Below are 24,007 nucleotides of genomic sequence, written 5' to 3'. Positions count from 1 at the left end.
AAGTGATTCTCATGCCTCAGCCTCTCGAGTAGCTGGGATTACAGGCACGCACCACCGTGCCCAGCTAATTTTTGTATTTTTAGGAGAGACAGGGTTTTGCCATGTTGGCCAGGCTGGTCTCGAACTCCTGGCCTCATGTGATCCACCCACCTCAGCCTCCAAAGTGCTGGGATTACAGGCGTGAGCCACCACACCTGGCCTGTACAATCTCATCAAGGAGCACCCAGCAAAGTGGTTTTCCCATGAGCCCCGTTTCACAGAGGAGGAAATATTTGTTTGACAGATGAAGGTACCTGCTAATGGTCAAACAGCTGGAAAGTGGTTGATGGAGAGAAGAAGCCAGATCTTTGACTACCAAGCTTTTCCCTCAACCACTAAACAAAGCTGCTGCCTCACATCCCGGACAGATGCTGCCTCTTCCAGGAAGCCCTCCCTAACCCCCAAGCATGGGCCAAGGATCCACTAGGCTCTCCCACCCCAGCCTTGCCCATTCTGGGTCATCACTGTGGGGGACTTGTTTGTCTTCCCCAGTGGACTGTGAGCCCCAAGAGAGCAAACCTGAGGCTGTCACTGTCATGACTATGTCCCCAGGACCACCTACCACTGGGCTGGGCATAAAAGAAGCACTCGAGGAAGTGTTTGCTCCGTGATTCAATGTGTCAACTTCAGAGCCAGACTGCCTGTATCTGGGCGCTCAAGCTACTGCTTGATTAGTGATGTCACTGTAGGCAAATAGCTTAATCTGTATGACTCAGTTTCCTCATCTGTAAAATGGGGTGACGGTACCTCATAATACAGTAAAACACTTAACACAGCAGGTGCCACATTGTAAGCCACATACCGGGTATGGATTAGCTATGATTGTTATTGCTATTATTACTATTATTGTTACTATTATTATCTTTTTTTTTTTTTTTTTTTTTGAGACACAGTCTCACTCTGTCCCCCGGGCTAGAGTGCAGTGGCGCAATCTCGGCTCACTGCAAGCTCCGCCTCCCGGGTTCACGCCACTCTCCTGCCTCAGCCTCCTGAGTAGCTGGGACTACAGGCGCCCGCCGCCGTGCCTGGCTAATTTTTTGTATTTTTAGTAGAGACAGGGTTTCACTGTGGTCTCGATCTCCTGACCTTGTGATCCGCCAGCCTCGGCCTCCCAAAGTGCTGGGATTACAGGCGTGAGCCACTGTGCCCACCCTATTATTGTTATTATTAACATAAACTGCACAAGAGCAGGTTTTTTGTTTTTTGTTTTTTGTTTCTTTTTGAGACAAGATCTCACTCTGTTGCCCGGACTGGAGTAGTGCAGTTGTGTGATCTTGGCTCACTGCAGCCTCAACCTCCCATGCTCAGGTGATTCTCCCACTTCAGCCTCTCGAGTAGCTGGGATTACAGGCATGCGCTCCCATGCCTGGCTAATTTTTTATATTTTTAGTAGAGATGGAGTTTCATTTCAAAGCTGCTCCCAAAGCTGGTCTCTCCAAACTCCTAGACTCCAGCAATCTGCCCACCAGCCTCCCAGAGTAAAGCGAATTACAGGCTACCACCACGCCAAGAACAGGCATTTTTATCTCTTTTGTTCACAGCTGTGTCCCCAGCACTTAGAATGTACCTGGCACAAAATAGACATTTACCATTTGCTGAATAATAACTACTATTTGCTAAATACACCCCTGTTGAATGGTCCTAAAACCACCACAGAGAGTTAAGTCACTCTGTCCGGGGTTCACACAGCTCCCAAAGGATGAGACAGCCTCAAACCCATCCATCTGGTTCCTAGGAGCCCAGGCTCGATATTTATGGATATTTACGAACCAAGTGAATAACTGACACTAGATCCTTACAGAGCACCCCTCGGCCCATTCTGTCTCACACACGCAGTATACCATTGGCGTGTTCGCCACTGCATGTAATAGCAGAGGCAGAACTTGACATTTTCAGGGCCCTGACACCCAGGCATGTCTTTCCCATGCTTCCCAGCATTATGCCTTCCTGACGACTTCCCCTCCTATTTCCCCAGGTAAGGAGCATGCCAGCGCCTCGGCTAATGGGGTAAGTGCAGTGTTGGAGCTAAGGAGGGTGTGGGGTCTGCACAGACTACAGACCAGACGTCTCCAGATGCCCGCAAGAGCCTGGGTCTTTTCTCCTGGTGCCCCAAGCAGCATTTCCCAACCCTTCCTGCTGGGCAGAATCGCTGTAGAGTTTGCTAAGACGCAGCCCCAGACAGTCTGGTCTGTGATAGGCCAGGGAATCTGCATTTTAATATCCACCTCCCCACCCTGCCTCAATTCCACCCACACCTTTTGAGAAGCACCCCAGCTTCCAGAGGGGAGGGATGGGCTGCCATTCTTTGCACATTGGGCTTCGGGTGGGAAGGTGTTTGATTTTTGTTCAAAAGAGCCCTGAGGCTAAAGTGCAAAACCCTTCTAGTATACCTCCTATTCAGATGTGAGCAGAGAGGCCAGCCTTCCCAGGATCCACAGACAGAGGGCACAAGCAGACACCGGGCTGGGACTGGCAGGAGAGAGACTGGAGCTGGCAAGGATATGGGCCTCCTGAGTTGGGACCTCACCAATGGGATGAAGACCCTCCAAAGAGCACCAGCCTCCCTCCTGTGCCAGACCTCAAAACCAGGGGGCAGGTGCAAGTTTAGGAGTCTCCAAGACCACCCCTCCGCTCACTGCTAGAAGGACTCACTAGACTCAGGAAAGCTGTTAGCCTACAGTTACAGCTTGAGTTACAGTAAAAGATAGGGATTAAGATCAGCACAGGGAGGAGTGGGTGCACAGCCCACACCCAGGAGAGATGAGGCTACTGCTACTGGCTGCTGTCTCCAGTGGAGCCATAGAGGCAGCACCTGATTCTCACAGCAAACGGTACATGTGACACGTGCAAGTACTGCCAACCAGAGCAGCTCACTCGAGATCTTCGTGTCCAGAGTTTTGTTTGTCTGAGACAGGGTCTGGCTCTGTCGGGCCCACTGAGTGCAGCGTGAAATCACAGCCTGCTGCAGCCTTGACTTCTCAACTCCAAGTCATCCTCCCACCTCAGCCTCCTGGAGTAGCTACGACTACAGGTATGTGCCACCATGTCTGGCTAATCTTTTTATTTTTGTAGAGATGAGGTCTCCTGTGTTGCCCAGGTTGGTCTTGAACTCTTGGCTTCAAGGGATACTCTCTGCCTTGGCCTCCCAAAGTGCCTAATAAGCAGCCTACCACCCACATGACTGACCTCATACATCAAGTTAATAATCATGGGCCTAAAGACCCCACCATAAATCACATCATTTATGATGTGCCCAGAGTGGCCTGCCCCTCAGATCAGCTAAGCACAGCAGGATATTCCCAAGGGCTTGAGATGTGAATGCCCAGGAGCCGAGGATAAAGGGCCCCATCTTTGTTTGGGCAAGGTTAAGCCTCTACTGCATAGCAGACCACAGAAGGGTGTGGACTACCGAGAATTTTTGTAAAAACTTCTGGCCTCTGGCCTTGAGCTTCCAATTCTCTGTAATCACAGATCTCTGTGGTTACAAGAAATAGCCGCTGACCCTGGTCACCAGAGGTTGCAACTCAGGCCGCAAGCAGCTGCCTGTATGCAATCCAAGGAGCAGAGCAACTACTGGACATGAACTTGAAGAAGGTAGTCACGTCACCACCTTTTGGCCAGCATCTGCAGCCAGCAAAGCTGGGACCGGTGGCAGGAAATAACCCACAAAAGAAGCAAATGCTATTTCCAGCCCAGGGGGAGGGATGCAGGGGAGGTGGCACCTGCAGTTGCTCAGGACACGCCCTAGGACCAAGATGGATGCCACTCCAAGACCCAGGAGGTCGAGCTGCTCAGATGCAACTGACAAGTTTACTTTAAAAAGGTCTATGATCTTGAGGGCAGACACCAGAATTCCTCTTATAAAGAAAACTGTTTGGGAAAATACCTTGAGGGAGAAAAGACCTTGGGCCAAGATGCTAAATGAGAATGCAAAGCCTGAGCTGCTCTGCAAGATAAAATAAGCGGGACGGAGGATCTGCTGTGGACAGAGATGGAAGAGTGGGGAATAGAGAAGTGTGGGGAAGAGATACGAACCAGCAGGATGGCAGTGGCAAAGGGTTCAAGGGGTGATGAGGCCAGTGGGACCCCACAGAGTTGGGGAGACAAAGGAACATTGGTTGCTTTGGTGGCACATAAGCTCCTTGTCTTTCTCCAGCGCCCAAAATCTCATTAAAACTTATTTATTGTACCTCCAGTGGTTGTGTGCAATGGGGTCTCTTGTGGAAATGAAGGAGGAGACGGGTTTCATGTGTACCATCACCACATGGGATGGAACCGGAGGCATGAAAGCAAGACGCTAAATGAAGAAGGCTGTGAGGGCTAGGATTCCCAGGTACCTTAGGAACAGCTTGTCTTTTTTTGTTTTTTTTTTCCTCTCCAAAAAAATTTTTTAAGAGACAGTGTCTACTGTCACCCAGGCTGGAGTGCAGTGGCATGATCATAGCTCATCGTAGCCTCTAACTCCGGAGCTCAAGCAATCCTCCCACCTCAGCCTCCCAAGTAGCTGGGACCACAGGTGCCCCTCACCATGCCAAGCTAATTTTTAAAAATTAGATAGGCCGGGCGCGGTGGCTCAAGCCTGTAATCCCAGCACTTTGGGAGGCCGAGACGAGCGGATCACGAGGTCAGGAGATCAAGACCATCCTGGCTAACACGGTGAAACCCCATCTCTACTAAAAAATACAAATAAACTAGCCGGGCGAGGTAGCGGGCGCCTGTAGTCCCAGCTACTCGGGAGGCTGAGGCAGGAGAATGGCGTAAACCCGGGAGGCGGAGCTTGCAGTGAGCTGAGATCCGGCCACTGCACTCCAGCCTGGGCGACAGAGCCAGACTCCCTCTCAAAAAAAAAAAAAAAAAAAATTAGATAGTACAGAAACTTCCCAAAACTGAAAGTTATAAAAAGACATAAGGGATTCGTTCTAATTTGTGTTTAGAGTGTAATGGTCCAGCTCCATTCTTTTACACATGGATATCCAGTTTTACACAACACTATGAATGTAATGAATGCCACTGAGTCATACACTCAAAAATAGCTAAAATGGCAAATTTTCTGTTATCTCTTTTTAACCACAATTTTAGAAAATTAATTGCAAAACCATTGAATAGTACATTTTATTTATTTAGTATTTGTTTATTTATTTTAGAAACAGAGTCTCACTTTGTTGCCCAGACTGGAGTGCAGTGGCGTGATCATGGCTCATTTCAGCCTAGACCTGCTGGGCTCACACGATCCTTCCATCTCAGCCTCCAGAATAGCTGGGAATATAGGTGGGCACCACCCCACCTGGCTAAATTTTTAAAAAATTTTTGTAGAGATGGGCATCTCACTATGTTGCCTAGGCTGGTCTGGAACTCCTGGGCTCAAGTGCTTCTCCTGCCTTGGCCTCCCAAAGTGCTGGGATTACAGATATGAGCCACCGTGCCCACCCTGGACCTTACTTTTGTTGCTCAGTTTCTGGTAATTCAGAGTTCTTGTTCTTACAACCTTAGTTGTTCTACAGCCACCTCATATTCCATGGGAGGGATTTACAGGGCTCTTTTAACGAGGCCCCTAAGGACAGGCGTTTGTATCATTTCCAGCCTTTTACTATTACAATGTTGTAGTGAATAACTTTAGACACTGTCATTTATTTTATTTATTTATTTATTTATTTATTTTAGAGACAGGAATCTTGCCATCTTGCCCAGGCTGGTCTCAAACTCCTGGGCTCAAACAGTCCTCCCTCCTCGGCCTCCTAAAATACTGGGATTTATAGGCATAAGCCCCCATGCCTGGCCAATGCACACTGTCATTTAGCTCATGTTGACACCTGAGTGTAGGACACACTCCTGGAGGTGGAATTGCTGGGCCAAAGAGTTTGTTTCTTGTCATTGTGATAGATATTGACAAATGAACCCTCCCAGAAGTTGTGCTGAGTTCTGTTCCCACCAGCGACATAGGTGATGACCTCTTTCTGGAGGAAGGGGGCATCCTTGGGATCCACAGAGCCAGGAATGGAGAGTAGGCCCAGAATTTTGGTATAGATGTTCTATAAACTTATAGTAAGGTTAAGAAAACCGCAACTATCCATATCAGAGTCTTGGTGGGGGGCGGGGTATAACGGAGATCATAAAGGGGCTAAAACACTGGACACCCTCCCTCCGCATTGCTCCTGCATGGGAGTCGGGAATCTTTTCAGGTCGATATGATCTCACCTTGAGGAGCTGTGAGGTCCCAGAAGCCTCTGGGTTACTGATTGCTTGTGGTGAAAATGCCTATGCTACTGAAATCTAACTTTTTAAAAAAAATTATGGGCTGGGCGCAGTGGCTCATGCCTGTAATGGGAGGCTGCAGCGGGTGGATCACTTGAGGTAAGGAGTTCAAGACTAGCCCATAGTGAAACCCTGTCTCTACAAAAAAAATTAGCCAGACGTGTCATGCATGCTTGTAATCTCAGCTACTCAAGAGGCTGAGGTGGGAGAATCCCTTGAACCCGGGAGGTGGAGGGTGCAGTAAGCCATGATCGAGTCACTGCACTCCAACCTGGGTGACAAGAGTGAGACTCCGTCTTCAAAAAAAAAAAAAAAAAAAACTGATTGTCTGGCTCAACTCCGGGCACGGCATGCAGGGCCCAGTTCTGCTGTTCTGCTGTTCTGCTGTTTGTTCTGCTTTCCTCCACATATTGGCATCACCCTCTGGTGCCAAGATGGCTGCTGCATTCCAGGCATCACATCCAGACTCAGACCCAGAGAAGCTGCCCATCCCTACCTGGGTGAGCCTTTGTAGGAACGAGAAACCTCACCCAGCAGCGTCTCTTCTGGTCTCATTCACCAGCGCTGCCCGCCGCTTAACCAATCCCTGGCCAAAAGAATAGGACCGCCTGGATGGCTGGACCAATCGCGACCTGCCCTCTGGGCCTGGGGAGAGGCCCAGATGAAGGCTGCAGGACAGGATGGAAGTCTAGACCTCTGTTACCAGCAGTGACTACTTCTGTCTGGGTTGTTGTAACATGTTTGAATTGTATTCTCTTTTAAGTACTGACTAAAAGTTCTGCATTAAACCTTTACTCTTCTTTTAATAATACAAAATGAATCGAAGTCCTTGTTTGAAAGGGTGAAGAGAGAGAGAGAGGGGGAGGAAGGGAGGGAGGGAGGGAAGTAGACAGAGGGGGAGTAGAATCCAGCCACCGGAAAATCCAGAATAGCTGGCTTTGCTTAATCCATGCCTGGAAATAACTGCTGGGTTTGCAACAACCTCTCTCCAGGAGACAGACCAAGGAAACTACAAAACTGCAGGAAGGATTGAATGGCCGGGCACGGTGGCTCACACCTGTTACCCCAACACTTTGGGAGGCCGAGGTGGGTGGATCACCTGAGGTCAGGAATTCCAGACCAGCCTGGCCAGCATGGTGAAACCTCGTCTCTACTAGAAATACAAAAATAAGCCGGTCGTGGTGGTGCGTGCCTATAGTCCCAGCTATTAGGGAGGCTGGGGCGGGAGAATTGCTTGAACCCGGGAGGCGGAGGTTGCAGTGAGCTGAGATGGTGCTACTGCACTACAGCCTGGGGGAGAGAGTGAGAATTTGTCTCAAAAAAAAAAAAAAAAAGGATTGAAGGTGGATTCTGAGGGTACTCTGACCCCATGAACCCAGCATGAAATCTTCCTGGCATTAAGGAACATTGAGGCTGTGGAGGATTGGAAATCCCTCCAGGGAAAACACACTTCTCTTGAGCAGGGTCACAAGGGGTGGGGGCAATGTGGGAGATGGGGCAAGTCCAAAGACAAGGTCAACAGCAATAATAATAATAACAATGACAGGCATTTGTTGCTTGTTTGCCGGGCCTCTTGCATCCAGTTCTCCCAACATCCCTGTGAGGTGGTGATGCTTATCCCCATTCTCCAGTGGAGGAAGCTGAGGCCCAAAGAGGTGAAGTCATTTGCCACAAAATCCCCCAGCCAAATGCGGGTAGAACCAGGTCTTCAGCCAGACTCACCAGCTCATGGCAGAGCTGCCCTGGAGTCTGCAGCCATTCAGTCTATAGCCGGGCCGCTCCATCCTTCAAGGCAGTTTAACGTCAAGATTCCTGATCTGCCTCAACCTGAGGCCTCTAGAAGATACATCACCCCTGACAAGCTGAAGACGTGTGTCCGGAACACTCAGACACACACAAAGTGCTATGGGTACGCCACACCCCGACCTAGCTGTCTCTTCCTGATGGACCTCACCGGGTAGAAATGCCTGGCACCGCCTGCCTCGGCTCCCAAGGTCAGCTCTCGCTCCCGAACAGAACTTTCTGAGATGATGATGAAAACGTTCTCCATCTGTGCAGTTCAGTGGAGTAGCCACTGATCACATGAGGCTAGTAAGCACTTGAAAGTGGCTAGTTTGAGGAACTGCATTTTTTAATGCAGTTAATTTTAATTACTTTGAATATATATACACATGTATATACATTTATGTATACATATTTATACACATATATACACTTTTACATATATATTTTTTTTTTCAATTTTTTTTTTTTTTTTTTGGAGATGGAGTCTTGCTCTGTTGCCCAGGCTGGAGTACAGTGGCACAATCTCAGCTCACTATAACCTCCACCTGTCAGGTTCAAGCGATTCTCCTGCCTCAGCCTCCCAAGTAGCTGGGATTACAGGTGTGCGCCACCACGGCCAGCTAATGTTTGTATTTTTAGTGGAGACAGCGTTTCATCCTGTTGCCCAGACTGGTCTCGAACTCCTGACCTCAAGTGATCTGCCTGCCTCTGCCTCCCAAAGTGCTAGGATTACAGGCATGAGCCACCACACCTGGCCTATTCAGTATTTTTTTTTGAGACAGGGTCTCACTCTGTCACTCAGGCTGAAGTGCAGTGTCATGATCAAAGTTCACTGCAGCCTCGACCTCCTAGGCTCAGCAATCCTCCTGCCTCAGCCTTCTGAGTAACTGGAACTACAGTTGAAAGCCACCAAGCCTACCTAATTTTTTAAATTTCTTTGTCTGTAAAGATGGGGTCCTACTATGTTGCCCAGCCTGGTCTCAAATTCCTGGGCTCAAGCAATCTTGCCACCTCAGCCTCTCAGAGGGGTAGGATTACAAGTGTGAGTCACCTGTGCCTGGCCTAAATTTATATTTAAATATGACTAATAGCTATGATATTAAACAGCATAACACTAGACCCTCCATCACCCAAGCTCTGTTGATCCAACCAACAGAGCATAGTTGATCTCTCCCACCTCCCAGCCTTACACACACATGCCCCACGCCCTCCTTCCTGCCTCCACTCACCCAAGATATTGCAACCTCCTCAATACGCCTTGATGACTATCTCAGCCTCCACATCCTTGCATTGCTGTTTATGCTGCCTGGTGCACCTCACGCTGCCTCACCCCATCATCTACCTCATTTCTACTCTCACTCCAGGTCTCAGCTCAGATGCCCCCTCCCGCAGGAAGCCCTCCCTAGCCCTCAGGTTGAATGAGGTGTGTCTCCTTGGGTTCTCCCAGACTTCTGGGCTCCTCCATCTCAGCCCTGATCACCCTGGATCATAATTGTGTGAGAGGGGTCTGCCCACCACACCCTACAGGACTGTGTGCCCTACTGTGGATGGAGGGCAGAGCAGAGATGGTCTCAATCATCACTGTGTCACCAACATCACCCAGCACCCACGACTGGGCACTGGGAGTGTATGCTGGAATGAATGGAGAATACTTTTTATAAACTAGGCTAAGCCAGGTGTGGTGGGTCACATCTGTATTCCCAGTACTTTGGGAAGCCAAGGTAGGAGGTTCACTTGAGCCCAGGAGTTCAACACCAGCCTGGGACAACATAGTGAGATCCCATCTCTACAAAACATAAAAAAATTAGCCAGGGATGTTAGTGTACAACTGTGGTCCCAGCTACTCAGGAGGCTGAGATGGAAGAATTGCTTGAGCCCAGGAGTTGGAGGCTACAGTGAGCAATGATCATGCCACTATACTCCAGCCTGGGCAACAGAGTGAGACCCTGTCTTCAAAAAACAAAAAACAAAAAACAAAAAAAAACAAGAATAACACACTTGGAATAAACATGATCCAGAAAAGTACAAAACATACACTCTGGGGCTGGGTGCAGTGGCTCATGCCTATACTTCTAGCACTTTGGGAGGCTGAGGCAGGAGGATCATCTGAGATCAGGAGTCTGAGACCAGCCTGGCCAACATGGCGAAACCCCATCTCTATTAAAAATACAAAAATTAGCCGGGTATAGTAACACATACCTGTAATCCCAGCTACTCAGAAGGCTGAGGCAGAAGAATCGCTTGAACCTGGGAAGGTTGCAGTAAACTGAGACTGTGCCACTGTACTCCAGCCTGGGTGACACAGCGTCTCAAAAAAAAAAACACACACACACTCTTAAAAACTACAAAATAATGTTCGTGAATGGAAAGACAGAGCAAGACCCTGACTCAAGAGAAAAAAAAAAAAAAAAAAAACAGGCCAAGCACGGTGGCTCACACCTGTAATCCCAGCACTTTGGAAGGCCGAGGTGGGCAGATCACCTGCGGTCAGGAGTTCAAGACCAGCCTGATCAACATGGAGAAACCCCGTCTCTACTAAAAATACAAAATTAGCTGGGCGTGGTGGCACATGCCTGTAATCCCAGGTAATCGGGAGGCTGAGTGGGAGGATCACTTGAACCCTGGTGGCAGAGGTTGCAGTGAACCGAGATTACGCCATTGCACTCCAGTCTGGGCAACAAGACGAAACTCCATCTCAAAAAAAATAAATTACTTAAAATAAAAAACCACTAGGCTAACAGCTTTTTTTTTTTTTTTTGAGACAAGTCTCGCTCTGTCACCCAGGCTAGTGTGCAGTGGCGCGATCTCGGCTCCCTGCAACCCCTTGCCTCCCAGGTTCAAGTGATTCTCCTGCCTCAGCCTACACAGTTGCTGGGATTACAAGCACCCACCACCATGCCTGACTAATTTTTGTATTTTTAGTAGAGACAGGGTTTCACCATGTTGGCCAGGCTGGTCTCAAACTCCTCACTTCATGATCTACCCACCTTGGCCTCCCAAAGTGCTGGGATTACAGACGTGAGCCACCGCACCCGGCCTGTCTCAGAGCCTTCAAGTGAGTCAGTCACAGGTGAAATCCCACCTCTGTCTATTGGCAGACTTGTTTCTTTTCCTGGGCCTCTGTTTCCACATCTGTGCAATGGGAACAGTTATTTATGGTGGCTGCTGAATGAGGTAGTGTGTGTTTGAGCAAACCCAGGGGAATTGCTCAAACAGCAGCTGCTATGACTATTGCTATAGTGACTGCTGTTGTAGTCACGCTGAGTGAGAAAAAGAGGTTGAAGAGGGTCAGGGGAGGAGTCCTGGGAAGTTCTCCAGTCACCCTGAAAAACTGGTTCAACCTCTGTCTGTGCTTCCATCCCAGGGAGTATAGGTGGAGCCTCCAGAGCCCATGGACAGGGCATGCTGGGGCTGGGCCAGCCTCAGCGGTGTCTCTAAGGCACCCCTGGGATCCCCACTGACCTGGCCTACTTCAGACAGCCAGGGCCCACCCCTCTGGCCCCCTTAGTGTCCAGCTCGTGGCCCCTTGGCATTTCCACAAGACGCCAAGATGGAGATTCCCATGGGGACCCAGGGCTGCTTCTCAAAGAGCCTCCTGCTCTCAGGTAAGGAGGAAATAGACCCTAAAAGCCGAGGGGAAAAATGGGGACTCAGCCCAGAGATTGAAGTTTCCTCTTAGAAGTAGGGAAAGATTACCTGAGAGGATGAAATGAGAGTATGATGGGGGAGGGGCAACAGAATCACAGCCTCATTGCCATTTTATCTATGGAATTTTCTATAATGTTAGGACCATGAAGTCAGGAATTTATGTATGTTTGGTTCCCTGCTATATCTCCAGTGTCTAGAAATTGAAGGAAGTTTAGATGTATTATATATAGTTGGTATTATGGTTTATATATTACATATGCCTATAAGTATTGGTTGAATAAATGAATGAATGAATTCAGAGAGTCTATGTGTTTAGAAGCAGGCTACACAGCATCTCAAGGTAGAAAAACCTCTGGATCAATAGGATGGCAAATCTGTGGTATCTATGCCTATGTTCCCATGCCTGCACCCAGGGCAGACATCACTAATCAATCCCAGCATTGTTTCCAATGAGCAGCACTCAAAGTCCTTGCTCCCGGCTGAAGATCTCTGTCTAGAGAGGAGCATGCCATGGTCCCTGGCAACACCCCTGATCTCAGCCCTTCCCTATAACTTCCCACAGCCTCAATCCTGGTCCTCTGGATGCTCCAAGGCTCCCAGGCAGCCCTCCACATCCAGAAGATTCCAGAACAGCCTCAAAAGAATCAGGACCTTCTCCTGTCAGTCCAGGGTGTCCCAGACACCTTCCAGGACTTCAACTGGTACCTGGGGGAGGAGATGTATGGAGGCACGAGGCTATTTACCTACATCCCTGGGATACAACGGCCCCAGAGGGATGGCAGTGCCATGGGACAGCGAGACATCGTGGGCTTCCCCAATGGTTCTATGCTGCTGCGCCGCGCCCAGCCTACAGACAGTGGCACCTACCAAGTAGCCGTTACCATCAACTCTGAATGGACTATGAAGGCCAAGACTGAGGTCCAGGTAGCTGGTAAGTGTTAGGGTCTGGGGATAAGGTGAGGAAGCTAATGAGCCCTGAGCAGCTACCATGCACCAGGTGCTGTGCAAACACCATTTCATTTGGTCCTCTCATTCATTCACTTGACACATATTGAGCGTCTACTGTGTACCAGTCCCCAGAGATAGTCTTTAACCCTCACATGCATTAACTAATAAAATATCTATGAAATGCCTGCCTTGTGCCTGACACTGGAGAATGTACCATCTCGTTTACCTTTCACATGCACTGACATTAACCACATTTTAATTGGGCACTTACTGTATGCCTGGTTGTGAGGAATGCATCCCTCAATCTTTATGTTCATAAGGCGAGTATTTACTGATGAATCCACTCGGGGCAAAGTGTGAGGAACAGGGTGGTGGACAATAATGACAGCTGGCATTTCTTGGGTGCTTGTGAAGAGCCAGGCACCATCTTAAACCTTTTCCCTAAAGCATAGTTTCTCAGCTTCAGCACTACTGATGTTTTGTATTGGCCAGTTCTTCCCACTAGAGGGTTTGTGCGTTGCAGAGATTTCAGCAGCACCCCTGGCCTCTACTCACTGGGTACCAGTAGCACCTTCCTAGTCATGACAATCAAAAATGTCTTCAGATATTACCAAATGTCTCCAGCCTGGGATAAGAATCACCCCTGGTTGAGAACCACTACCCTATATTTACTCATTTTTACCTTAAAACAACTCCATGAGGTGGGTGCCATTATTGTCTCCATTTTACAGATTGAAAAATAGAGGCACGCAGTGGTTATGACTTGCTGAGTAAAGAACATGAACCAGAATGATGTGACATGGGAAGGGGGGTCATCAGGGAGACCTCACTCAAGAAGTGACCTTAGAGGAGAGACAAGAAGAAGGTGATTGAGGGATGGAGGTGCTGTGGCCCCTTGGCATTTCCACAGGATGCAGATCACCCCAGAATTCGTATGCTGAAATCCTAAACTCCAAGATGATGGTATTAAAAGGTGGGACTTGGGTCCCACCCAAGCACAGTGGCTCATACCTGCAATCCCAGCATTTTGAGAGGCTGAAGTGGGTGGATCACCTGAGGTCAGGAGTTCGAGATCAGCCTGGCCAACATGGTGAAACCCTGGCTCTACTAAAAAATACAAAGATTAGCTGGGCATGGTGGCAAGTGCCTCTAATGCCAGCCACATGGGAGGCTGAGGCAGGAGAATCACTTGAACCCGGGAGGCAGAGGTTGCAGTGAACCAAGATCATGCCACTGAACTCCAGCCTGGGCAACAGAGCAAGACTCCATCTCAAAAAATAAAAAAGTGGGGCTTGTGGGAGGTGATTAGATCATGAGGGTAGAGCACTTGTAAATAGATTGCATGCCTTTTAAAAAAAAAAATTGTGGAGACAGGGTCTTACTGGTATTGCTCAGGCTGGTCTCAAACTCCTGGCCTCAAGCAATCCTTCCACCTTGGCCTCCCTGTCCTGGGATTACAAGAGTAAGCCATCATGCCCAGTCTCGGCTCACTGTAACCTCCACCTCCCAGGCTCAAGTGATCCTCCCACCTCAGCTTCCCATGTAGCTGGGACTGTAGGCATGTGCCATCACATCCGGCTAATTTTTTTTTATTTATTGGTAGTGACTGGGTTTTGCCATGTTGCCCAGGCTGGTCTCCAACTCCTGAGCTCAGGTGATCCACCCACCTCAGCCTCCTAAAATGCTGGGATTACAGGCGTGAGCCACCACTCCTGGTCCCTAGTTAAATTTTAAAATGGGTTTTGGACAGTGGATAGAAAAAATTTTAGAGAAATGGATGAAATAGGCAAAAGTTAATTCAACACATGCATTCATTTGATTACACAAATCTGCATAAAATGACCCTCTAGTCCGGTTGGAGACAACAGTCCTTACTTCACTCATGGAGCCTGAGGTGGCTTCTCCCCACGTTTCCGGGGCTCCCAGGTCACAGGTGCCCCTTTTGGAAGCTGCACAGCATGGTCATTAGGGAGTTCAGGTGGCCTGGGTATGATCCCAGCACTGCACTTATAGTGAGCCATCAGGCAAGGCAATTTACTGTTCCATGCCTCAGTTTCCTTATCTGTAAAATGGCATAGAGTTTCTTTGTTGGATCATTGAGAGAACAGTGTGTGTGTGTGTGTGTGTGTGTGTGTGTGTGTGTGTGTGTGTGTGTGTATGTGTGTATTTCAAACTTCATAACAACCCTAAGAGCTAGGCATTCGTATTATTCTCATTTCACAGACGAACCAAGTCACAGAGAGATGGAGTAATTTGCCCAAGGTCACACAGCCAGTAGGCAGCATTAGGATCTCGTAATCTATGAGCTTAGCTGCCACGAAGGGTTGGGATAGAACAGATGTCCAGTTTGAGAGTAAAGCGGGGAGGTCAGAGAGTAAGAGCCAGGTAGGCGTGGTCTTAATTCTGGCAAGTCCAATTTAAGAATCCTCCGAGTCCCCTACATCTCCTGCAAAACACAGCCCAGAACCTCATCCTTCTGCTAAAAGGATTCAGGTATCATCAACTGAGGTGAGAAAAAGCAAAGCAGATTGGCTCTGGGCTCGATGACTCACGTCTGTAATTCCAACACTTTGGGAGGCCAAGGCGGGAGAACTGCTTGAGTCCAGGAATTTGAGACCAGCCTGAGTAATTTAGTGACACCTCTTCTTTACAAAAAATTTTAAAATTAGCCAGGAGTGGTGGTGTGTGCCTGTAGTCCCAGCTACTTGGGAGACTGAGGTGGGAGGATGGCTTAAAGCCCAGGAATTCGAGGCTGCAGTGAACCACGATCATGACATTGCACTCCAGTCTGGGCAACAGAGTGAGATGCTGTTTCAAAAAAGAAAAAAAAAATCAGTTTGATGGGGTAGAGTTGGGGAGCTTGTCAGCAAACAGATTTTGGATGTGCTGAGGATCATATGAAACCCTAGGGAACTGGTGACATTGAGATAGGGGAGAGCTGAGGAGTTCCATCTGGGACATGTTGAAAATTTTTTTAATAGAGATAGGGTCTCACTATGTTGTCCAGGCTGGTCTCGAACTCCTGGGCTCAAGTGATCCTCCCACCTCAGCCTCCCAAATTGCTGAGATTACAAGCGTGAGCAACGCGCCCGGCCCACTGGGACATGTTGGATTTTATGTGCCACCCAGATGGTTGGATACTCAAATCTGAAAAGCAGGAGAAAGCTCTGGGCTAGAAATAGGAAACTGCACCTCAATTCTCCAGGCAGTCACTGATACAGTCGGTGGGGGATTGGGGGAGCCCTCAGGAGACGTCGCACAGTCCCCCCTCTCTCTCTTTCTTTCTCTCATCCCTCAGAAAAGAATAAGGAACTGCCCAGTACACACCTGCCCACCAACGCTGGGATCCTGGCAGCCACCATCATTGGATCTCTTGCTGCTGGGGCCCTTCTCATCAGCTGCATTGCCTATCTCCTGGTGACAAGGAACTGGAAGGGCCAGAGCCACAGGTACAGGGTCCCCAGGCGTCCCTCTCCTGTCTCCTCCCACTGTCTTCTCAAGCCCCGTGGATTCTTCCACAAGTCACATCATCCGGCTCATACACAATCTCATCAAATCTTGGAACTCCTGGGGTGAAAAGGATCTTTCTATCCTGTGTAAAACAGAATTCTGCATTGCAAGGGACAGGAAACCTATTCTTAAACTGACTTACCAAAAACAAGGAATTTTAGACAGGGTCTCGCTCTGTCACCCAGGCTGGAGTGCAGTGGTGCAATCACGACTCACTGCAGCCTCGACCTCCCTGGGCTCAGGTGATTCTTTCACCTCAGCCTCCCAGGTAGCTGAGACTACAGGTGTGCATCACCAGGCCTGGCTAATTTTTTTTTTTTTTTTTGTAGAGATGAGGTTTTGCCCAGGCTGGTCTTGAACTCCTGGGTTCAAGTGATCTTCCAGCCTTGGCCTCCCAAAGTGCTGAGAATACAGGCATGCGCCACTGTTCCCTGCCCAAAAACAAGGAATTGTTTAATACTACATAACTTATTAACTTCAGGTAGGGCTGCATCCAGGGGCTCAATGTTCTCAAGTGACTCCTTTATATACTCCTCAACTCTCTATTTTTCTTCGGTGGCTTCATTCTCAGGCAGGCTCTCCCCTGTTGCGACAAGATCACTCCCAAGGGGCAGGCTTATACTCCACCGGTTCAGCCATTCCTAGCAAGAAGACAACCTTGTTCCTGGTAGTTCCAGCAAAAGCCCCAAGTCTACCTCTCATTGGCTTAACTCAGATCACTTGACTTTTCATGACCCAATCACTGTGGCCAGGGGTTGGTGGCCAGGGAAAGCCCTGATTGGCCAAACTTGGGCTATTTGTGCAGCCCCAGAGCCTGGGATAGATCCAACTCCGTTTAATCAAATGAATTGAGAGTGTAGACCAGCCCTCCAAAGGAAAACTGGATGCTATTCTCAAAGAAGGGGAGTGGCCAGCGGCAGGCAAAGCTATCAGATGCCACCTACCTCTTTGTGGGGAGAGAGAGAGAGTTGGGGTCCTGTTTCCCCCAGGGAGAGTCTATTCGTGAAAAATTCCTTTCTTATGACATCAGCGTCTTCAGAACTTTGTCTCTTGAAATTGATTCTGAACTGATTGTAGATAAGATGTCTAATTTTTCTGCCACTCACCAGTTCCCAGAATTTGAAAGCTGCAATTTTGTCTCCTTTCCTAACTCTTCCCTTATGTGCCATGGATTTCTTCTTCTTCTTCTTCTTTCTTCTTTCTTCTTTCTTCTTTCTTTTCTTCTTTCTTCTTTCTTCTTTTCTTTCTTCTTTCTTCTTTCTTCTTTCTTCTTTCTTCCTCTTCTTCCTCTTCTTCCTCTTCTTCTTCTTTCTTCTTTCTTCCTCCTCCTCCTCCTCCTTCTTCTTCTTTTTTTTTTTTTTGAACTTGAGACAGTCTTGCCGCAGTGCAGTGGAGCAATCTTGGCTCACTGCAACCTCTGCCTCCGGGGCTCAAGCAATTTCGTGCCTCAGCCTCCCAAGTAGCTGGGACTACAGGCATGCACCACAACACCCGGCTAATTTTTTTGTATTTTAGTAGAGATGGGGTTTCACCATGTTGCCCTGAGTGGTCTCAAACTCCTAATCTCAGGCAATCCGCCGGCCTCGGCCTCCCAAAGTACTGGAATTACAGGCATGAGCCACTGCGCCTGGTCTATTTCTTTTTTCTTTTTTAGAGAGACAAGGTCTTGCTCTATCACCCAGGCTGGAGTGCAGTGGCGTGATCATAGTTTACTACAGCCTCAGACTCCTGGGCTCAAGTGATTCTCCCACCTCAGCCTCCTGGGTAACTGGGACCACAGGCCTGTGCTACCACACCTGGCTAATTATCTGTATTATTATTTTTTGTAGAGATGGGGTCTTGCTATGTTGCCCAAGCTGACCTCAAACTCCTGGCCTTAAGCGATCCTTCCACCTCAGCCTCCCAAAATGCTCGAATTACAGGCATGCACCACCATGCCTAGCTTATTTTTTACTTTTTGTAAAAATAAGATCTCCCTGTGTTGCCCTGGCTGGTCTTGAATTGCTGGGCTCAAGCCATCCTCCCATCTTAGCCCCCGAAGTAGCTGGGACTACAGGAATGCACCATTTCCAAGCTTGCTTGCTTCTTGTTTTGCTCTTGTCGCCCAGGCTGGAATCCAGTGGCGCGATCTCAGCTCACTGCAACCTCCCCTTCACGGGTTCAAGCAATTATGCTGCCTCAGCTTCCTGAGTAGCTGGAATTACAGGCACCCACCACATCGCCTGGCTAATTTTTGTATTTTTAGTAGAGACAGGGTTTCACCATGTTGGCCAGGATGGTCTCAAATCCTGACCTCAGGTGATCTGCCCGCCTTGGCCTCCCAAAGTGCTGGGATTACAGGTGTGAGCCCCTGCACCCAGTCAATTATTATTTTTTGTACTCAAAACCGCACGCACACCTTCCACCCCCTCCCCCCTCTCCATTTTCCTTCATAGGGAAGGAATGTTGCTCTCTGATATTCTACTGTCAATGCTTTACTCCAATTTTCTTCCCCTCTCTTTCCCCCCTAGACTGCCTGCTCCAGGGAGCCAGGGATCTCTGTCCATCTTGTGCTCTGCTGTGTCCCCAGTGCCTTCAGTGACGCCCAGCACATGGTTGGTGCTTGTAAATACTTATTTGGTGAATTAACAAACTCGCTATAGTGGTGTCAAGAGTACTTTTGTTTCAGACTCAAAGTCTCACTCTATTGCCCAGGTTGGGGTGCAGTGGTGCAATCATAGCTCACTGTAGCCTCGACCTCCCTGGTTCAAACTATCCTCCTACCCCGAGTCTCCCAAGTAGCTGGGACCCCAGGTGCGCACCACCACGCCTGGTTAATTTTTGTAGAGACGGAATCTCACTTTGTGGGTCAGGCAGGTCTCAAACTCCTGGCCTCAAAAAATTCTCCTGCCGTGGTCTCCCAGTGTGCTGGGAGTATAGTCATGAGCCACTTCACTTGGTTCCAGTGTACTTTTTAAATTAAGGGTATTCAGGACGGGTGAGTGACTCACACCTGTAATCCCAGTATTTTGGGAGGCCAAGGCGGGTGGATCACTTGAGGTCAGGAGTTCAAGACCAACCTGACGAACATGGTGAAAACCTGTCTCTACTAACAATACAAAATTATCCAAGCATGGGCCGGGTGTGGTGCCTCACGCCTGTAATCCCAGCACTTTGGGAGGCCAAGGCGAGCTGATCACGAGGTCAGGAGATCGAGACCATCCTGGCTAACACGGTGAAACCCCATCTCTACTAAAAATACAAAAAATTAGCCGGGCGTGGTGGCGGGTGCCTGTAGTCCCAGCTACTAGGGAGGCTGAGGCAGGAGAATGTCATGAACCTGGGAGGCAGAGCTTGCAGTGAGCTGAGATTGCACCACTACACTCCAGCCTGGGCAACAGAGCGAGACTCCGTCTCAAAAACAAACAAAAAAAAATTAGCCGAGCATGGTGGCACACACCTGTAATCCCAGCTACTTCGAAGGCAGAGGCAAGAGAATCCCTTGAACCTAGGAGGCGGAGGTTGCAGTGAGCTGACATCACGCCATTGCACTCCAGCCTGGGCAACAGAGCGAGACTCTGTCTCAAAAATAAAAATAAAAATAAAAAATAAATAAGGATATTCAAATGAATCAATATAAAGAGAAACATTAAGGAAATCTAAGACAGATGAATGGAGCAGGACCATGTGGGTGATCTCTGTAAATGGTGATGTCTGTGATGTCTGGGGAACGTTGCTCATTGGCATGAGGTGGTGGCTAGGGAAACTGAGGGACTGCGGATGGGGATTATGGAATAAGAGTCTGGGATAGTTCAGGCCTCATCCTAGCTCACTCTGAAGGAGAGACCATGTGGCTTTCAGGGGCCTGGTGGGATTTCCAGCCTCTCTAAGTCTCTCTCCACCCACCTGAGTGTCTCTCTATCCTAATATCAATTCCCTCCATGTGTCCCCAGGATGGCGACCACAGAGAAGCCAGAATTGGGCCCTGCTCATGATGCTGGTAAGGCAAGAGCCCCAGATCTCGCTACCTAGCCCTCCTCTCAGCTCCTCCCTTCTCCCCCATAGCCACAAGCCCCCTTATTCTCCCTCACTCAGGGGCCTCCCAATGCACCTGCCCGAGACCTCCCTGGGGCCCCCTGAACTCCACCCACATAATCTGAGCACATCGGCACCACCCCAAACCTGCTTTCTCTCTTCTTCTCAGTGGCTGGCACCCCCATCCCATCATGTGAGTGGATCCTATCCACCCCCACAGGCCACTACCAGCCTCCTAGACCCCCCCACACCCAGCTCCTCACTGGTCTCCCAGCCTCCAGACATCTCCAACCCATCCTGAGACAAGATCTTTCTAAAATTCTGATCCTGTTACTCCTCTGCTCAAAGGCCCTCCATGGCTCCCCTGTGCCCCTGGGACAAAGTTTAGTCTCCTTAACATGGTTCTCAAGGCCCTTCATAAGACAGATCAAACATCGTTTTTGAAACACAGCTGGCTCTCTCACCAGACCTCTGCATTCACCCTCTCCTGCCTTAGCTTCACTCTTACTTCTCTCTACTATCTCAGATGCCCCCTCCAGGAAGCCCTCACTGAGTGCTAGGCTGCTTAGGCACCCCCTCTTGGGTTCCCACCCACCCCTAGTCCCCCCACTCCAGCCCTAAACACTCCAGGTTGTCACTCTGGAGATTGGTCTGTGTCCCCCACTGGACTGTGAGTCCCGGAAGGGCAGGCCCGGGATTGACATGGTCGCCACTGTGTCCCCAGCACTGGGTTTGGCTAGAAGAAGAATTTTCACAAATGTTCGTTGAATAAATAAATAAATGAATGTCAACAGGCAGCCAGAGTGGCCTGTGGGACCCATCTGTCAGCTGGTACCTCCCCTGTCCCCTGTTTCAGGTGACAACAACATCTATGAAGTGATGCCCTCTCCGGTCCTCCTGGTGTCCCCCATCAGTGACATGAAGTCCATAAACCCAGCCCAGGTGAGTCCCGTCCCCAGCCTCTCCCCTGAAGCCAATGCTAACAGGCGCCTCCCCTCTGAGCTGGCCGTGGTCCTCTGGGCCACCTTGACACCAAGTCTGGGAATCTCAACTCTCTATATATTGTTCCCTGTTTTTAAAAATCCTAAGGAAAAGAGACTGGAAGGAAACAGCACAACAGAAGCAGCATTTGTCTCTGGGGTGTGAAGGCTGGTGGGTGGGTTTTATCTTCTTTTCTTTTATACTTGTCTGTGTTTTCTGCACTGAGCAGCTACTCCCTTTATAATGGAGAGGTTTTATATATATAACAAAAAGTGTATAAAAATGAGTTACTTAGGCTGTGCGCGGTGGCTCACGCCTATAATTCTAGCACTTTGGGAGGCCGAGGTGGGTGGATCACCTGAGGTCAGGAGTTTGAGACCAGCCTGGCCAACATGGCAAAACCCCATCTCTACTAAAAATGCAGAAATTAGCCAGGTGTGATGGTGCATGCCTGTAATCGCAGCTACTTGGGAGGCTGAGGAAGGAGAATCGCTTGAACCCAGGAGGTGGAGGTTGCAGTGAGCCGAGGTCATGCCACTGCACTCCAGCCTGCGTGACAGGAGCGAGACTCCGTCCCCCCCCAAAAAAAAAAAAAAAAGAGGTTATTTAGATTAAATAAAAAGAAAAACTTAGCTGGGCATGATGACTCACGCCTATAAATCCCAACACTTTGGGAGACCAAGGTGGGAGAATCACTTGAGGCCGGGAATTTGAGACCAGCCTGGGGAACATAGCGAGACAAATCTACAAAATTTTATATCTACAAATATCTACAAAATTTTAGCTAGGCATGGTGGTGTGCACCTATAGTCCCAGCTACCAGGGAGGCTGAGGAGGGAGGATCCCTTGAACCCAGGAGTTTGAGGCTGCAGTGAGCCATGATTGCACCACTGCACTCTGGCCTGGGTGACAGAGCAAGATCCTGTCTTTTTCTAAAAAAGCGAAAAATAAGAGAAACTTAAAACACTAAGGCTAAGAGCTTAGAACCAGAGGTGTTGACAGGGGTAGACTGAGAGTTAACGGAGTGGTTGACAGGATACCACACAAAGCTGGGGCCCAGTACCCATTTGTCAGAAGAGAACGCTGAGGTGCAAGGAAGCTAATCCCCTCTGCCCAGGGGCCTCGCAGTCTGGGAGGGATGATGGGGACTTGGAATCTGAGAGTGTCCCAGAACCAAAGGTCAAAGATGAGAGGGTGGGGGTGCCGAGCGCCCACTCACCTGTGTCCTTGCCTTGCAGCCCCTGCCCACGCTCCCACCCCTACAGGCGGGGCCAGAGAACCACCAGTACCAGGTATGGAGCTGGGAGCTGGGAGGGGTGGTGGGGATCCCATGGATCCAGGAGCCCCGAAGCCTGGGTGGGGAGGGGTCAAGACAACCAAAACTGGGGGCTCTCCTCCCCTCGTCCCCACAAGCCTCATGGTCTCAGCTCTCGGAGAAGCCCAAACCGCCTCCCTGAGAGACCCTGGCAAGTCCCTTTTCCTCCCAAGGCTGCGATTTCCTTCTTTGCAAAAGGGATCCAAAACTTTGAATTTGCACAGGAGGAACAAGGCCCAGAGAGGGACAGGGGATTGCCCGGGGCCACACAGCCAGTCGGGTCCTCAGTGAAACCCCACCGCAGGGCTCAGTCCCTCTCCATCCCCTCCTGTCTGCTGTCTGTCCCTGTGGCTCTGTCTCTCTCTGAGTGGCCTACATATGTCTGTGTGTCTGTCTTCCCCTTTCTTAGACTCTCTCTCTCTCTCAATTTCTCTGGCTGTGTCCTTTTTAATCTCTCTTTCTCTGTTTCCAGTTTGTTCATGCTGCCTTGTCTAAGATGCATCTCTTTACACATCTTTGTTTCTCTGCATCTCTGTCTCTCTCTCCATTCTCTGTCTCTCCTGCCTCTTTGTCTCTGGCACTGTGTTCACCTCATTTCCTGGTTCTTCCAGGACCTCTTTTCTCTGCGTCTCACTCTCTTTCCACCTTGCTCTTCCATTCTTTCTGTGGGTTTCTCCCCATCTCACTCTGTCTTTCATCCTCTGTCCCTCTCTGTCTCCCCAAGACTCTCACCCTCCACCCAGTCATAATTCTGTTCTCTCTCCCCCCCAAGCAGGACCTGCTAAACCCCGACCCTGCCCCCTACTGCCAGCTGGTGCCAACCTCCTGATGAGTCCTGGCCCAGGCCAGCCGGGGAGAAGACAAGGCCCTAGCCCTCCCTTGGGAGCCTCACACCTGAGACCAGCAGCACAAGGCCATGGGGAGCTGTGGGGCCGATGAGGTGGACTCGGCCAAGGACTCAGCAGCACATGGGGCAGGTGTCCTGGCAGGGGGACAGGAGACTGTAACAGGCCTGGGTCCCTGTACAGCCCCTGAATGCATGCCCACCTTCGGTCTGTTCCTTCAAGCAAGCTGGCCTGGGCCATGTGCCTGTGAAAATCAGGCTCTGGCCCCTTTCCCTGCCAAAGTCCCCCAAGATCTGGATATCTGGGGACAAGGGGGTGGCCTCAGGCCTGCCTCCCAGGCAGTTGGCTGGGCTCCCAACTGTCTGTCCTCAATGCCCTACCCCAACTCCACCAGTGACCCTGAGTCTTTTCCCCTGGGGACAAGGCAGACACCTCGCCATGCAGGCCTCAGGTGGCAGAGAGACCCAGCCTGACAGGCCTGTGGCCCCACACGCCAGTCCCAGCAAGGTGACCATGGCTGCCGGACCCCTTCCCCCTTCAGGCAGGCCCAGCCGCTCTCAGAAACCGCTGCCAGCTGCTGGCCTTGGCCCCCACCCTGAATCTCACCGAGTCCCTCTGGGCAGCAGCTCCCTTCTCCACCCCACCCCAGCCCCGGTCCCAAATGTGGCCT

At 49.8% G+C, this 24,007-nt stretch overlaps 1 protein-coding gene and 1 long non-coding RNA gene across 2 annotated transcripts; one reads left to right on the top strand and one right to left on the bottom strand.

The window, feature by feature from the left end:
* Window positions 1-11,027: 11,027 nt before the first annotated feature.
* Window positions 11,028-23,321, top strand: CEACAM19 (CEA cell adhesion molecule 19). The gene is made up of 8 exons (XM_003915687.5): window positions 11,028-11,681; window positions 12,287-12,655; window positions 15,971-16,121; window positions 18,693-18,776; window positions 20,115-20,161; window positions 21,053-21,138; window positions 22,416-22,469; window positions 23,265-23,321. The coding sequence occupies exons 1-8, from the start codon at window positions 11,627-11,629 to the stop codon at window positions 23,319-23,321; spliced, it is 903 nt and encodes a 300-aa protein (XP_003915736.2). The 5' UTR covers window positions 11,028-11,626.
* LOC108583294 lies at window positions 16,614-17,414 on the bottom strand. The gene is made up of 2 exons (XR_001897757.3): window positions 17,127-17,414; window positions 16,614-16,823 (listed from the first exon to the last, which is right to left on the bottom strand). It is a non-coding gene; the product is annotated as an uncharacterized LOC108583294 (long non-coding RNA).
* Window positions 23,322-24,007: the final 686 nt, after the last annotated feature.

The sequence above is a fragment of the Papio anubis genome, chromosome 20 (genome assembly GCF_008728515.1).
Source record: "Papio anubis isolate 15944 chromosome 20, Panubis1.0, whole genome shotgun sequence".
Lineage (NCBI taxonomy): Eukaryota > Metazoa > Chordata > Mammalia > Primates > Cercopithecidae > Papio > Papio anubis.
The sequence above is the reverse complement of the archived record's forward strand: the minus strand, read 5'-3'. Positions and strand labels throughout refer to the sequence as shown.